At 48.9% G+C, this 15835-nt stretch overlaps 9 protein-coding genes across 9 annotated transcripts; 3 read left to right on the top strand and 6 right to left on the bottom strand.

Moving 5' to 3' along the window:
- The first annotated feature begins 832 nt into the window (after positions 1-832).
- ASPWEDRAFT_44527 (peroxisomal membrane protein PEX14) lies at positions 833-2492 on the top strand. Its single transcript, XM_040836284.1, has one exon. It carries the CDS (start codon positions 910-912, stop codon positions 2164-2166), a length of 1257 nt encoding a protein of 418 aa, XP_040686091.1. The 5' UTR covers positions 833-909; the 3' UTR covers positions 2167-2492.
- Positions 2493-2750: 258 nt separating this feature from the next.
- On the bottom strand, positions 2751-7012 carry sec31 (putative protein transport protein (SEC31); the record flags this gene model as incomplete). Its single annotated transcript, XM_040837997.1, has 8 exons — positions 2751-2795; positions 2854-3152; positions 3206-5951; positions 6013-6099; positions 6154-6387; positions 6449-6554; positions 6613-6729; positions 6804-7012. 8 exons carry the CDS (start codon positions 7010-7012, stop codon positions 2751-2753), a joined length of 3843 nt encoding a protein of 1280 aa, XP_040686092.1.
- Positions 7013-7486: 474 nt separating this feature from the next.
- Positions 7487-8013, top strand: ASPWEDRAFT_31322 (RNA-binding protein; the record flags this gene model as incomplete). Its single annotated transcript, XM_040833534.1, has 2 exons — positions 7487-7807; positions 7873-8013. The coding sequence occupies 2 exons, from the start codon at positions 7487-7489 to the stop codon at positions 8011-8013; spliced, it is 462 nt and encodes a 153-aa protein (XP_040686093.1).
- Positions 8014-8261: 248 nt separating this feature from the next.
- ASPWEDRAFT_175695 (uncharacterized protein) lies at positions 8262-8828 on the bottom strand (the record flags this gene model as incomplete). The annotated part of the gene is made up of 5 exons (XM_040831400.1): positions 8262-8361; positions 8456-8468; positions 8538-8600; positions 8679-8694; positions 8769-8828. 5 exons carry the CDS (start codon positions 8826-8828, stop codon positions 8262-8264), a joined length of 252 nt encoding a protein of 83 aa, XP_040686094.1.
- Positions 8829-9077: 249 nt separating this feature from the next.
- Positions 9078-9999, top strand: ASPWEDRAFT_186592 (cytochrome c oxidase subunit VIb). Its single transcript, XM_040832138.1, has 5 exons — positions 9078-9202; positions 9392-9422; positions 9491-9572; positions 9661-9724; positions 9781-9999. Exons 1-5 carry the CDS (start codon positions 9136-9138, stop codon positions 9813-9815), a joined length of 279 nt encoding a protein of 92 aa, XP_040686095.1. The 5' UTR covers positions 9078-9135; the 3' UTR covers positions 9816-9999.
- Positions 10000-10620: 621 nt separating this feature from the next.
- Positions 10621-12092, bottom strand: ASPWEDRAFT_663394 (putative mitochondrial dicarboxylate carrier). Its single transcript, XM_040838842.1, has 4 exons — positions 11872-12092; positions 11790-11794; positions 11598-11696; positions 10621-11512 (listed from the first exon to the last, which is right to left on the bottom strand). Exons 1-4 carry the CDS (start codon positions 12008-12010, stop codon positions 10808-10810), a joined length of 948 nt encoding a protein of 315 aa, XP_040686096.1. The 5' UTR covers positions 12011-12092; the 3' UTR covers positions 10621-10807.
- Positions 12093-12627: 535 nt separating this feature from the next.
- On the bottom strand, positions 12628-13411 carry ASPWEDRAFT_663625 (uncharacterized protein). Its single transcript, XM_040838846.1, has 2 exons — positions 13161-13411; positions 12628-13107 (listed from the first exon to the last, which is right to left on the bottom strand). The coding sequence occupies exons 1-2, from the start codon at positions 13185-13187 to the stop codon at positions 12706-12708; spliced, it is 429 nt and encodes a 142-aa protein (XP_040686097.1). The 5' UTR covers positions 13188-13411; the 3' UTR covers positions 12628-12705.
- Positions 13412-13759: 348 nt separating this feature from the next.
- On the bottom strand, positions 13760-14718 carry ASPWEDRAFT_44534 (uncharacterized protein). The gene is made up of 3 exons (XM_040836285.1): positions 14694-14718; positions 14303-14591; positions 13760-14227 (listed from the first exon to the last, which is right to left on the bottom strand). The coding sequence occupies exons 2-3, from the start codon at positions 14549-14551 to the stop codon at positions 14051-14053; spliced, it is 426 nt and encodes a 141-aa protein (XP_040686098.1). The 5' UTR covers positions 14552-14591; positions 14694-14718; the 3' UTR covers positions 13760-14050.
- On the bottom strand, positions 14495-15386 carry ASPWEDRAFT_663611 (uncharacterized protein). Its single transcript, XM_040838845.1, has one exon. The coding sequence runs from the start codon at positions 15172-15174 to the stop codon at positions 14689-14691; it is 486 nt and encodes a 161-aa protein (XP_040686099.1). The 5' UTR covers positions 15175-15386; the 3' UTR covers positions 14495-14688.
- Positions 15387-15835: the final 449 nt, after the last annotated feature.

Genomic DNA, 15835 nt, shown 5'->3' on the forward strand with positions numbered 1-15835 from the left:
AGGTATACAGGGAGAGGGAGAATAAACGACAGGCAGGCAGAAATGCATCATTTGTGCGTGATTTAGTGACATCCACAATTGGCAGTTTTGACAAGGATGCGACGATGCGATGTGCTTGGGGATCGAGACAATCTTGGGAGGTTGAGCAGGCATAGCAGCAGCCATCCGGGATGCAGAGGGAAGAACAGGAGGAATACGAGTGGATGAAACTCACCGGACAAACACAGCAGTGTTGGGCGTGGGGTAAAGAGGGCTGTCGTGGCCGTACGGGTCAGTCTCCAGACGATGAAGTCTTGACTCTGTCTTTCTTTTCTTTTGTTTCTTTCTTTTTCTCGCTGGAAATAATTATTTGGATGGATTGGGATTCGCGGCGATGCTGGAGGAGCACCATTCTGCCGGGCGGTGGGCGCTTGGCATTCGATGGCATTGAGATAGAATAGCAATTAATGTTTATACTTATTTTTATATTAGAGTATTTATTAATATAAAGAGTGGATATGACGTAAAGACTAGAAAGATGGCTATAAAAGATGATATATGAAAGATAATTGTGTTGGAGTAGACGTTATGCTGGATAGATCAGACTGACCATAAGACAGACAAGATAGACAAACGACAACATTGTGCTCATTTTTAATCATAAAACATGCACTCTATACTATTCAAATAATATGGCATGAGGAAAAGATCTATAAATGTGACGAATAAAATGATGTACTTCTAGTTTGAAGCCATTCATGATGTATCGGATAGAACGTGACAATACGTGACAATACAGCCGAGGTCGGGGACGGCCGACTCCAACGGCTCACATGGAGTTATCTCCCATCGCCATCACCACGACCCTCACCATCTCCCTCTTCTTTACCAGTCACTTCAACTCTGTCACTATACTCCTCGACGATCAACATGACGGATCCCAAACCAAAGTCTCCCTCCATCCCGCAATGGCAGCAACCTAGTGATGCGGCTTCCAACACCTCCACTTCGGCGCAGAACTCCGAACCACGATCAGCTCTCCTTGAACAAGCCACCAAGTTCTTACAGGATGATTCTATCCGTGATGCCGCGACAGATCGCAAGATAACCTTCCTAGAGTCAAAGGGCCTACGCTCTGACGAAATCGACGGTCTTCTTGGTATCTCGCGCAATGCGGAGGCCAGCGCCAGCTCTACAACCGAGGAAGCTTCCCCAGATACCCCCAGTTCCGCTTCGAAGCCATCTGAAGAACCAACACCAGCTCCTGCACCAGAAGATCCATCGCAAAAGCCCTTGGCCTCATCTCCTTCTTCCTCTTCCTCTCCAGTCTCATCGCCACCATCGTCAACTACCACCACAACCTCTACACCGCGCGATGTACCCCCCATCATCACTTACCCAGAGTTCCTCGTCAAACAATCCAAACCACCGCCCTTGGTATCGCTCCAGAGCATTCTCTACACTCTCTACGGTGCAGCCGGATTGGGGACTACCCTTTACGGCGCCAGCGAATACTTGATAAAGCCTATGATCTCAGACCTGACAGACGCCCGTCACGACCTAGCTCAAACCGCCAACGACAACCTGAAGAAACTCAACGAGAAACTCGAACAAAATGTCTCTACGGTCCCTCCACAGCTCACTGCCCAGGCCAAGGCCGAAGCAGCTGGTGGTTCTTCCGAAGACACAGACTCCGTCACCTCCGACCCGACAGAGCTCTTCCACAGAGACGTAGCTACACAGACATCTGGAGACATCCCTTCAAACACCCCCACTCCTGGAGCTTCAGACACTGCCTCGGACTCCACAGACCCCGTGGCAACGGTATCAAGCCACCTGAAACGCCTCGAAGTCATCAACTCCCACCTCCGCGAATTCAACGACTCCGAGAACGAATCCAGCTCCCTCGACAACACCGTCCGAACCCGTCTCAACGAACTACACCACTACTGCGATAGCTTAATCTACAGTAAATCCGGGTTTTCTCCCATTGGTACATACGGTTCCTACAGCACCCCAGGCATGGACAGCGGCAGAGGCTCCGCCACTGGCGTCGGCAAGGGCGAAGAGGAAGCTATATCCGGCTTCAAGTCTGAAATTAGAGGTGTCAAGGGGGCGCTTCTCAGTGCTAGAAACTTTCCTTCTAGTCGTGGGGGTAGAGTGGGGGGTCTCTCTTATGGGAGGTAGTATGACTTCTGTTCTGATGAGATGATATCGAGAATTATATTTTTGCAGGTATCAATAACCAGCATGGCGTTCGGGTATGATTTAACTTATTGAATAGTTTTATGTATTTGCTGTATTCCGTATATAGTTCAGTTCTCGGCTGTTGGCATATATATATTCGGAACGAGGGTGACATTCAAACCCACCCACGTCTGCACCAAAATGATTTCTATTTCTTTCTTTCAAGGAAAATGACTTGATTCAAACTAAACTACGAATGAATTCACGCTAGGTTATATCCGTTACAGTTGTAGTGATACTCTAAAAGTTCAAGTCAATTTTCGCCCATGCTTAGGATATATCGTCTTTTTGAAACATGATTTTGAAAACTTCATAAAAGGACTAACAGTGGATATCCCACAACTGCAAACATTATAGTAAAAATAAACATATGAAGAAGACTCCTGAATGGAGCCAATACAGGGACACATCACACATCCAAACGAGGAAGATGGCTATGACGAGTATAGGACAGAACAGAAATCAGTCCGCCCAAACACCCCAAAACTCACGATCCCTCAAAAGAGTATTCCGTCACTTTTCACTTATGGGGTAGCTCTGCTCATGCTAATAAGACGCTTCACACCAACCTGTTTTAATAATATTAGTCTCATTCGAGTCATGTTTTATATGAGGAAGATAACCTACCATCCAGTTGCCGCACTCATCTGTCCGGTTTGCCATGATGTTGACATGAATTGTTTGTGCTGACGCATAGTCACGAGCTTGGATGGCGTGCGCCAATTGGGTCATGTCTGCAACAGTGTTTGGCCGAAGCAGATCGTCGTTGTTAAGGTGGTCGAAGAGAATGTTCAACCGGCGTTCTGCATCGTCAACCTGGGCCTTGAAAGAGGTTGGCGCACGGGACTTGACGCGTTGCATTTCCGACGAGAGGACCTCAAAAATGGGCATTGCGTCAGACGAGATGTGGGAGCGGTCACCAGGTGCTTTGAAATAAAGATTAGCGTGGTTCTAATAAGAGTAGGAAGACATTACTCACGGTATTTGGGAGGTGCCGGTGCAGTCTTTCTCTGCGAGGAGGCGGTGCTTGGGCGGGAGCCAGGACCCTGAGGGGGAGGCGGCACAGCTTGCGGGGCCGACGGAGGAGGGCTAGGAGCATATTGATTTCCTACCATCGGCTGCAAAGGCTGCTGGGGCGCATATGGAGAAACACCTGCCTGGGGCGGGGGAGGCACAGCTGCCCGAGTCTGGAGCTGCGGGCTTGGCGCTTGGGCTGCCGGGCTTGGAGCGTATCGGTTAGACGGCGGTGGCATTGACGGTGGGGCATTGTAGGGAGAGGGTCCGCGAGGAATTGGTGCTGGCACACCCATGGTGGAGGCCATCGGTGGGGATCCTGGCAGAGAAGCGTAGGGGTTGGCAGGGGGAGGAGGTCCTTGCTGGATCGAAGAGGGCGGAGGAGGGACCACTGAAGGCGGCGAAGTCATTCGCGGGGGAGGCGCGGTGCCCTTTGGCGGAGGTGGAACGGAGGGTGCCCTCTGGGTGGGAGGTCCGGTTGGCGGAGGCCCTTGAGTAAGAGTCGGGGACTGGTTCGGGAAGGGCGAGCTGATGGCAGCAGCAGCAGGGGTTCCTCTGCGTGATGTCGGGGGCTTCGCTTTTGTGAAGTCCTCCGGCAAGTCATTCCATGCGGGGAGGTTTGTGGCAGTGGTGTATGTGGTGACAGTAGCAGCAGGGGATTGGTTAGATGCACGAGGGGGAGGAGGAACAGAACCACCAAGTGGTTGAGCACCATATGCTGGCGCCTGTGTAGGCTGGTATCCTGAGGGAGTGTAACCGCCGCCGGTAGCGATGGAGGCATATGGGTTTGCTGGTGGTGCAGCGGCAGTTGGAGGAGCATAAGGGTTCGTCGGCAACGGCGCCGCTGCAGCTGCAGCCGGGGCATAGGGGTTGACTGGCTGGGGCGGAGAGGCAACCGAACGAGCATAGGGATTCTGGGGAGCAGCAACTGGTGCAGCCGGTGAGAAAGTTGTCTGGGGTTGGTATGCGTTGGGCTGTGGCAGAGGCTTGGAGGTGGTTCTGGCCGCAGGAACAGCCGCCTGTTGTCTCTGAGGTGCTGCTTGTCTCATTGCGAGCTGGATGCGGCTTCTTGCGATTTCGGCCTCGGGGTGCTTCTCGGGAACGAGGTCGAGGTATTTCTGAGCAATTTGCAGTCGTCCATGTGTAGCAACGACATCAGCGTACTCAATGTACTTGTCATACAGGTTACCCAGCTTCCAGTCCGCTTCCTTGGTGCGTTCCGTGTCTTGGAAGTTGGTGACCTGGCGGAAGATGGTCACCTTCTCGATCAAGCCTTGTAGGGCACGAACATGAATTGAGAACGAGGAGTTGTCAGTAGCAGTCTCAATGCCTTTCTGCTCATTTTCACGGAGCTCTTCGATCCAGATACCAACCACCTTCTCCAACTTAGAACCAGCCAAGAAGCAGAAGGAGGCATCCTTGCGGGCGCTCTTGTCATCCGAGACCCGAATTTGTTCTTCTAACCGGTCACCAAGAGCGTCACAGAGGTCTGCAAACTCCTTGTCGTCAGCGAATGTGCACAGGGTTGCCATAACTTCCTTCCAGTTGGACAGATCAGCGTTGTGGACAACATCCCAAAGATTCTTGCCAACGATAGATGCGAGCAAGCGCATGTAGTTAGGACCACCGGCCTGCTTCGCAAAATAGTGCTCTTTGGCCTTATCAATGCATTTCTGGCCTCCGGAGATAGCAATCATGAAGGCATCGGACATCCGATCCTCCTGCAAAGCCACGTCAAGAGCCCTTTCGAAATCTCCGAGCAGAAGGGCCCTGGTGATTCCCTTCTCGGCTTCAGATTCGGAACCGTTGAAGATCTGGAACGGATTGTTGGTCTTGGCTCCTTTTGATGCGGCTAGGTCAGACAAGAAGCTGTCGGCTTCAGGGTTGGTATCAAAAATCGATTGTATGCGTTTGTGCTTCTTTCCTCCCGTTGCGCGGGGTTGGGGTTCTTTCTCCGATTCTCCGTTAGTTTCTTCCTTGGTTTCTTCCTCCTTGTTCAAGCCCAGTTTGGCCAATCCATCAGCAGCCTCATCGGCAGCCTCATCCTGGAAGCCAAGGTATCCCACAAGACCTTTCCTTGGGTTGTCGGAAAGCAATGCCTCAATAACCTTCCAGTCAGCCTTCTCCTCGTCGCTGGCCGCATCTGTAGCTCGTGCTTCGCAGATAGTTCGGAGATCGCCTTCCTTGAGGGCGTTCTCAAAGGTCTCGGTGGCATTTCCTACGGCCTCGTCGGCTTCAAATGGAGTGATCTTGACCTTCGAGGCGCGGCTGCCCTTTTCGCCTGCGCCAAAAGAAATCACCCTACCACCGAAGCCAAAAGAGGCTCCGCATGGTCTCTCAAGCCATTTAGGTGCCTTCGGCAAGGAGAAGTTGGAAACCTGAGGCTGACTCTGTGCCTTGGCGAAGAAGTCCTCACCATCGAGTGCCTGGTTCTGATCGGCAATGGCCTGGGCAGTTTCAGTGCTGGTGTTCTGAATAGTCTGGACCGAAATTCTTCCGTCAAATGAAGCAGTGGCAAAGAAGTTGGGATTGTGAGGGTTCCAGCGAGTCTGGAAGGTCCAGTTGGTGACGACAGGGAATTCTCCATAGGCCTGTCCAGTTTGGGGGTTCCAGCAAAGCGTACGGTTATCCTTTCCGGACGACAGAAGGAGGTCGGGGTCCTGGTCACACCACGACAGTGACAATACGCCGGATTCATGGCCTCTAAGTGTCTATATGCGATCGGTCAGTTTAGAGATACCGTCTGTTTTATCGTCGAAGGTTCGGGCTTACCCTTTCTGGGGCATGGGAATTTCGGAGATCCCAAACGCAGATCAGAGGGTCAGATTCGAGGGGTGTCGAAGTGACAAGTTTTGTTGGCTATACCAATGTCAGAAATCTAGCAGGTCCTATAGAACGTGTAAGAAGTCTTACCTTTTCAGGGTCCCAAGCAACAGCGCTAACGGCTTTCCGGCCCATGTTGTTGAGAGTCAAACTCTCCTTCTTTGTCTTGACATCCCATACAGTGACAAAACCTGCACTGCTACCAGTGACCAAAATATGCGCGACCTTCTTGTTCCAGTCCAAACATTCGATGTCGTCGGCCCGGGCTGCGGCGCTTCCGAGACGGAATGGGTTTGCGATATTGTTGAGATCGGAGACGTAAAGCTGTGGAAGATGTAGGTTAGATAAAGACATTCCTAATGCTGTCTCATAAAGGAAAAGTTACCTCTCCCTTTGCACCTCCGGTAGCAAGGAGGTTGGAGTGCTTGGGGTTGAACTGGAGAGCTTTGATTGCCCCTGAGTGTTTGGTTGTCCTCGACATCAACGCATCACTTTCAATCCATCAGTCAATTGAACATTATCCTTCCAGTATTGTTGTATATGACGAACCTCGAGCCACCGATCAGCTTGTCAGCATCCCACAGATCCAACGATCCATTTTCCAAACCACCGGCGATCACTCCGCGGGAGTTATCTTCGGATTCTGTCCACGCAAGGTCGTTAAAGCTATAAAATTTATGCAGTCAGAATCCTGTTGTTTGTGCATGAATGACCAGTAAGTCTCCAGTTCAAAGACATACCCAGAGTCGGTGCCAATCTTGGCCAAAGGCTGCAGCTCCTCACTGGCATCCTGGCGACTTAAGTCCAGATCCCAGAGCTCAAGACATGTTTCGTTCGAGAAATCGACATCAACGGCGCCAGCTCGAGTTCCGGTAGCAATCAATGGCGATTGCGCACCAGGCGACCAAGCAAAGGTGGCCGTCCGGGGGATCTCCCTCAGACGCACCATGCTGATAGCAGAGGGAAATAAATGAGTATAGTTTAGGAGATATCCAGACTCAAGACAGTCTGACAGAGGGGCTCATCAAAAGGAAAAAACAGTATAATAAGATGAAAAAGAACAGCTTCCCTCTCTAATCCTGAACCGAGAGGTACATGCACGTAATGATCGAAGCCCTCGACGATGAAGCAACAGCCAAACTGCGGGATCCAAGCAACCAAGTGTCCTCCTGGCGGGACTGGGGGGGACCGGCCCTAAACCCAGTTGGGCCTCGCCAAAACCACCCCCGAGGCCTGATCCACGTGATATCAGGCGGGCGGTCCCAGAAATGGGAGAAAGAGAGCAGAAGAGAGGAAGACAAGATGAAAGCTCGTGCTTCCACCGAATAGGCCTTTTCTCCCTGGTCTTTTCTTATCTTGTTTCTATATCTCTATGGCTCGGTGAATACGTCAGCGGTAATCCTATCTGCTCTACTGCGACATCATGAGCGAAACAGCTCGCCTGAAAAGCACCGTCTATGTGGGGGGTCTCGACCAGGCCGTGACCGTCCATACTCTGGCGGAGGCTTTTGTCCCCTTCGGCGAAGTCGTTGATATCACGCTCCCCAAACCCGACGTTCCCGGTTCGGCGGAACTGCATCGCGGATTCGGCTATGTGGAGTTTGACCTGCCTCAAGATGCGAAGGAAGCGATCGATAACATGGATGGAAGCGAGCTTTACGGGCGCACGATAAAGGTTGCTGCGGCCAAGCCACAGAAGGATAGCAATGAAGGATTGGGTAGCAAGACAGCGATCTGGGAACAGGTGGGCATACATTTACGAGGCTTATTGTTGGCACTGGCAGAGTTCTTACTGACCTATGAATGTAGGAGGGCTACTTGGCCAAATACGCAGTTAGTGAGGAGGATAAGCTTGCGGAAGAGCAGGCTAGAATGGCAGCAAGCGACCGTCCTCAAGACCCAATGCAAGGACTGGAAGAGCTGGATGTTGCAGGACCTAAGCCCGAATAAACACCAACAGAGAACCGAATGAAAAAAGCAAGAAAGAGCACCAGGCGACCGTAATATTGCAATATTACCCCATCAGAACCCTCCATTCAAAGCCGTACTATATACACGCGCTCCAATTCCGAGCCTGATTGTTGTTCTTTTCTCTTTTATTCCACGACACCCGGCTTTTCCGTGAATAATACAGATCCCTCGTACAATTTCCGATGAAGGATCGCCCATTGCAACTCAAAGAAATGTCATGGTACATTTTAGTGCTCGCGGTCCTCAGGCTTGTTGCGGTAGAGACGCAGGGTCTTGTCGGTCATGAGCTTCTTGGTGCTGGAGTAGATGGCGGCTCCGACGGCAACGCTGTAATGGTGAGGTCAGCACATGCACAAATTATTGAGACGCGAGAATTCCATGTCTGATCGCTCAAATAGATGCAAATATTTAAATAACATACCCAAGGACAACACCTGTATTCATGAGATAAACCGGTTAGACAATCGTAGTCTTATCTTGGATGGCAAAGGCCTTTAACATACCGAGAGGAATCAACTCTGGGGGAATACGCTTCAAGGTGCGCAGACGCTGGGAGATGGTGTGCGCTGGTCATGGAGATCAGTATAATTGTCAAGCATTGAGTGTAGCCTCATCATCAATTGTGATTCTCAAAGGGCTCATACCACTTTGGTTCTCCTTCTGCAAACAGACGTTAGCACTGATATTCCTGCCAAGCATTTTCACACCCGAGCCACGGGGCATAGGAAACTCACAGGAGAGGGGTGGTACAAAGGACGCGAGGCCTGCATCCTCAAGATGGTGGTGGGATACATGGTGAGAGGAAAGGACGTTTCCTGGAGGTAGGAGTGGTGGTGGGATGGGAATCGGACGTGGCGACGGGAGCTCGAGACGTTCAAAGGGAGGTTTCAGTAGTTCGGGTGTTTAGGAAATCTTGCCGCATGAGTGGCTCGCTAGACCGCCCGCGGCCACTTCCGGCTTCACAGCTTCACGGGTGAGCGCAAACCTCCCATCTTCCTTTCCGAGCGACCTCTCTTCCCTCCACCCCCAGTTTGACCTCATCCCACCCCGCGTTTCCCTCCAGACTTCTTTTCAAAGGCTTTATTGTTCTATTCAGCCAAAATGGGTGCCATTCCTGAAGCCGACCCCGATGAGCCTATGGAGACCAAGCCCTTCAAGTTCGTGACAGGTGAGCTTTCCTCCACTTATCTTTTCCAGGTCCAATGGCTGCAAATTAGGGACAATTGCTAACTTCTCGTAGCTGGTACGTATTGTCTAGGTTTTTGATCGATTACATCGCCCGCTGTGCCTTCGTGGTCGAGATTTTTGTGGTCGGTGGTGCCCACGAATAATGTTGACAACGTCTGCCGTATCATAGGTTATGACGCCCGTTTCCCCCAGCAGAACCAGTATGTTTCCTTCGTCCCATTGCACTCTATCCCTTGCGAGAAGATTATCGATTACTGACTTTCTACAGGACCAAGCACTGCTGGCAGAACTACGTCGACTACCACAAGTGTGCCACCGCCAAGGGTGAGGACTTCCGTCCCTGCCACCAGGTATGTCTCTCCCAATTCTCTGCCTGGAATTATATTCCAAGAGGTCACATTATATGGATTTGAATGCCCTTTTCTAATAATGTCCCAGTTCTACTACGCTTTCCGCTCCCTTTGCCCCAAGGCCTGGACTGACAGATGGGACGGTCAACGCGGTACGTGACTTGCCTGAAATTTGATATTCCATCAATTACTGACTCATTTCCTACAGAGGCCGGCAACTTCCCTGTTCACTTGGACCGGTAGATGCTTCAATTTCTATTGTTGATTGACTTTCAAGTTTTACTGTGACAACTCAACATGTACTCTACCTGATCAAGCGGGAATACAACCCCATTCATCTTGATTTCTTTTTTGGGGAGGCCAAGGGTGTGGGTGTATATAGACTCGCCGTATTTCCAAAACAATTGAGCACGCGATTTGATTCTGTAAGCATCAATTTGTCGTAGTCGTGCCTCAATCTCATCTTATATTGGTGGTTGAGTCACATGATTTTCTGTCGACCGTTATCATGCAGTCGATCATGTAGAGTCGATCTCATAAAATAAACACCCACAACCTCCGAATTCATTCTCAATGTATATTCCCAGACCACATTTTGATACGGCTTGAAATTTCAACAATCGCCATGATTTCAGAGTAATTTCATGTCGATGATCACTACTCCATGTATCCAAATATTCCAGTAACAGACACGATATATCATGCCACGTCCAAAAACACTGCCAACACACCTAGTCCACGTCGTAGAAGTGTATGTGTCAATCAATATAAAAATAAACACAACAACCTTAGACGAAAAAAAAGCTCGCAGATTCTTATGCAGATTCTATGTATCAAAGTCTACTCTAGATTTAACGCATAACCAACAAGAAAAATAGCAATGAAACACAGCATATGTCCACTGCTACACACCAATCCCAGTCCAGATCACGTTGTGCAGAAAAAAAACACACGGCAAGTCTAAACACACATAAGATAAAACAGAACAATCGCAGACTGCCTGTCCCATGATGCGGATAAGAAATATTCCAATGACAGGGTATCCTGGCGCTGTTCAACAACCATCGCAGAAGCTGAAAGGGCCAAAGGTGACAAAAAAGATAAACAAAATAAAAAGAACAGAAACCCCCCAATGTATATAACGTATGTACAAAAAAAGTAAACTTTTGATGCCCTCAATATGCTCCGCCAGAAATCATGTACATCAAAAAAACGAGAAGGAAAGAAGAACACATCTATCGCTTCGGGGCATCTTCTGGAACGCCCTTCAGTTTGCGGTAGATCTTCTTGTGTTCCTCCAGGAAGAGGAATGTTGCAATTGTGTGGGGTCCCAGGCGGATGAAACTGGGCACCCAGCCCCGGAAGACCCATTTGAGGCCTTCCTTGCGAGTGATGTCTTTCAGAAGACCCAGGAGACTGTGGCCACTGCTCTCTGCAGAAGATGCACTCATCACACGAGTCTTGATAACGTCCACGGGGCTGCAAGCCGTTGTCGCCACGAATCCGGCCATGAAAGACGCGGTAAAATGTGTCGTGAGGTTATCTGACATTCCCGCCTTGTCAATGCAGATGCGCTTGAAAGTGTCGTATGTCGCCAATTGCGAGGTTGTCATGAGCACAGCTCGAGTAGAATTGGGCCACACCCCGCGAAACAAACTCGCGGCACCCTCATCGCGAGTCATCTGAACCAGTCCGTGAAAGGCGTGCTTGTAATTGCGTCGCTTCTCGATAGGGAGTGCAGCATCGGACTGCATGCGCACGTTGAGAACGTCGGCCGGGTTTCCTGCAATTCCTCCAATAAAACCAGACGTAGAAGCCATGGCAATCAATGTGAGAGTACCAGGGGGTGAAGATGACGATGTGAACTGCGACTTAAGCTCTTCGTAGATTCCGAATCGCGTGGTAGAGTAGGTGATCTGTCGCAAGAGGGCTGCGGAGAGCTACATGATCGGTTTGTGAGCGAACGATTTTTCCAAAAACCCGCACCCCTAATCAACAGGTCGCGGTTTTCAACGCAGTACATACCCCACCGTACAATCCAAAGAAACCATCATTTTTCAGAATATAGCCAAACGTGCCTACCATGCTCGTAGGAGCACCTGGAGCGCGCGTTTGCAAGCGGACCTTTTTTCATATCGAGTCGTCGGTCAGCGCCACAGAACAAACAAGGGAAACGCCACTGGCAAAAGGGCAGCGCGAGATGGAACACGAAAATACCTTCACTGTAACATCATTGTTAGCACCGATTTGCGTTTCCCAAGAGGGTCAATGGCAAAGAGGATCGGGAATTGGGCCTTACCAAGATCCAACGGATGTGTCACTGTTGCGGCAAAGCACGAAGCAGAACCACCAAACCAAAAAGGATAATGCAGTTTTTTCGACGACACAGCCCGGGGAGGCTGCGACGACGAGACTTCTAACTTTGCGCTGCTTGCCATCTTGTATAGCAAGATGTGAGCATTCCAGCTAGGAAAGAGAGCGGAGAGTTTCTTTTTTTTTTTTTTAACCCCAAAGGCGGAGAAGAGACAGGGTTGACGATAGCGAAAGACTTCAGGTTAATAAGAATCCAGACGGCCGGCCGGAGATAGATCAGGGCTCCGAGTGCCCGCGGTATTTCGGCTGGTCTAGGCCGCAGAGCCAATCAGAGGCTGCAGCGGGGGATGGTGGCTGACGATGAGCCAATCAGAGCCTCGGTTTTTGCTTAGGCTGTATCGGTAATACGGTTATTTAACGGCGCACTGAGGCCAATGACAGCGATGCAAGGGCTGGGCTCGGTGTCTTTTTGTTGGGGCCGAGATGACGATATAGTAGATGATATGAGATATATATGTATGATGTGATGTATGAGGTATTTACGAAATGATGAGAGTCAGATGGTGTTGTTATGCAGACAAGCAACAGGGGACGGAGTATATATTTTCGACCGAGTAGATCAAGGGACGGCATTCCAAGAACTACAATGTCATTGAGATCATAATTTATTACCTAGGCAATTAGATAACCATAAAATAGTATCAGGAAGCATGAGGCAAGAATGATAGCCAATCAACAGTCAAGTATGCTTCTGAAGGCAATAGCCGCAGACTGATAAGAGCTTCAACAAGAAAGAAACATCTCGCCAAAGTATAAGCGACTAAAATGTAAAGAAAAACGGACTTGCAATGATATCAAGTTCCTCGTCCTTGATCAGATACAGTGCCCTCCGCTGTGAACGTACGCCTTGCCACCATAGAATCCACAGTGCTCCCCATATTGGGACCATGGTGAGAAACAAGGCAGAACCTCTCCATACCCACTGTTCAGCTTGAGTGGGAAAGAATGAGTTCCATGCTGCAAGATGACATCCACCGTATAGGACTTTGAAAAGGACATGGACGCCTTTCCCCAGAGAAGGCCCATGCTTGACATCACGGCTCCAACCACCCCATATTGTTCGGATGGTGAAGTTTTCGGTGCTGTTTCGCAACAGCTTCAAATTAATCCCATGGATTGACTGGAAGATACAACAGCCTGGGGCCTCTAGTAGATTCAACCTCTGACCAGCATCTCAACAATGGGCCGTAGAATATGTTTATCTTTCCCACTGACCTTCAATCTCGACAGACTCGGAGCCATAATTCTCTGTCAGCTGAGTCAAAGCCTTCAAGACGGGAGGCCTCGGAGGTGCACCGTAACCGGAAGCTCCCCGAAATGCTTGGATAACACGCTCTTTCCAATATTCCATACGTTGTACCCTGTACTGATCACACACAACTTGGGATAGAGATCGCGGCAGATATCATGGAAGTTGAATAGAGCACCAATATCGTCGGTCTTCGATCCAGTAAGGTATCCGGGTCGATTGTGTCAGATTGTAAGGTTTGTTGAACCAGATCACGTAGACCAAAATTGCACAACCGACGTGAATGGCAGTGTGCGTCTCAAGTGGCGTTACTGGAAGCCTCTTGGCGAGTCTTCCTAACACTTACAATGCAAACCACAGGATCTGCAATACAACAATGCTCTTGGCAAAGACATCTGCATTGCTTCGTTCCTCGATATCTCTCAGATCAAGAGGAGGGAGATGACCAGCCTTGGCCAGAATCGCTATGCCTTCAGGTGTGAGAAGTCGACGAAGAATATCTTTTCCATTATATTTTCTCATGTAGGGCGTTTCAATGACAAAGCTCCAGGCGTTGGGCGTGAGAATTATATCATGTTTATCACAGAGATACGCATACTGTATGACTACTTAATGTTACTGTTTACGTTGGCAAATTGAAATAACAATAAAGGTTGACTTTTTTTTTTTTTTTTTTTCATTTGCAGCAATTCTCCTAATGTCGAAGAAATGTAAGCACTAGTTTTGTGCCCTACTAAACCATCTAGTCAGCCTAAAGCTGGTTGATCAGCCTAGGAATGAAATATTCCTGGCTTCACCTAACCTTGTGAAGTGCAAGGTTGGCTTAGGTCTGCAACTGCAAAGCAAGTTACAGAAGTCAGTGTTTCTCTACCTCTGGAGAGCTGAGCAAAATGCGCGAGAAAAAATCCCACGGTGCGCTTTCTTTCTTCTCGAAGCTATAAAGCCTTGATTGTCTGATTATGAGTTTTTCGCCATCCATACAGGCATAGAAGATGCGTCCATGTTGAGGGCCCAAGAAAGATGTCATTAAGACCTAATGAAAGAAAGAGCGTGTTAGCCTTTTGACACACATAAAGATCATGCATGGGCTGAGATATTATGTCCATACAGGGAATCTTTTTTCATCCTGGAATTCGTACTGTCCAGGAAGCTCTTCTTCATTCTCATCAACCTTAAGCTGACTGGCACGATTCTGCATTACCGCGACAATCAATTTAAGCTCCCCCAATGCCATACTGTCTTCTTTTCCATTGCAAGATTGGATCCCTGCAAAATGGACATGGGGGTAATAGTAGCCTGTGCCGGATTCTTTATTATATTCATATAGTGGCTCAGGGACCCAGCAATGGCCGTGCATGTTAACCTCCAAGCGATGTCTCCAAAATGGGTGCGGATAACTAGAACAATATTTCCCTTTTTCAGTCCAAATGTAGGGAAAAAAAAAAAAAAAAAAAAAGAAAAGAAAAGAAAAGAAAAGAAAAGGCGGACTGGATACTAACCCGATCTGTTCACTTTCGAGTGACAGGTACCGTGCCCAGGTTTCGCCAGCCATAGAATGGTTAAAGGCCCAAGCATACAAGTAAATCGCGACACTTCTTGCGCAGACTTCAGGGCACCAGGACGGTTTTTTTTAAATTCCTGGGATTCCTTAGGAGGATTGTAGTCTCGAAATTCCAACGTTTTTTGATCTTCGAGACTCTCGTATTTTGGGTCTATAGGGTGCTTCTCAGCTATCTCAAGTGAGATTGGACGAAGGAGAACAGGTGGTTCAAGGGAAAGCTTAGCATCTTCACTATCAAGTTGTTCAAAGTCAAAGAGAATGCACTCGATCTGAAGGGTTCTTAGAAAGTTATCACTCAATGCACCCTCATCCAAGAGCTCAGAGGACTGTCGACTGGATATCTCTGCGGACAGGGTATTCAGTCTGTCTCTCAGAGCTAGGGTTGGATTTTGAGTAGAACTTTGAGCCGTAACAGGCATTTTCGTCTTGTTTGGTCCCTTTGTTAGTATCGCCTGGGTGGAAAAAAAATCCGAAACTTATAGTTTTGTCTTCAAATATCTCGTGGGAAACCGGTAGTGTTGAGATAAGTGTGACGTGAAGAGGGTGGTGTCTGGTGGTTAGAAACAGGGTAGAGAGGGAAAGAACCCCCCTCTTTCCCCCAACAGATCAAAGGCTCGTGTATTAGGGCTGGGCACCTACCTTACTTGCATCTGGCATTCTAAGCAAAAGTCTGCTAGGTACTACCTTACAACTGTTACTGGCAATTCTCTGGAGGATTTTGAAACCAGGCTCTTTATGATCGACATCCTATTAGGTCAAATATTAGTCCATCTGATTCTATGGATAATGTATACATCTGGAATTTGACGGTACCTAGATAGTGACTAGGTGTCTTACACTTAAAGACGCTGTTCGGTAGGTATATTTTACCTAACTACCTACTGCCCGTTCAAGCCTTTCTTTCTTTCTTTCTTTCCCTTTTATTTATTTATTTATTTTTTTAAAAAGTAATAAGTCCACACTACCTTCAGGTTCCTGGGGTGCAATTTCGAGACATACGGTGGCCAATCTTTGGCCAATGAGACCTGGATATCCCGATGGATCAAAATATTCTCTCAGTCCAGCCCTGCCTGTTATTGA

The sequence above is a fragment of the Aspergillus wentii genome (assembly GCF_001890725.1).
Source record: "Aspergillus wentii DTO 134E9 unplaced genomic scaffold ASPWEscaffold_7, whole genome shotgun sequence".
Taxonomy (NCBI): Eukaryota; Fungi; Ascomycota; class Eurotiomycetes; order Eurotiales; family Aspergillaceae; genus Aspergillus; species Aspergillus wentii.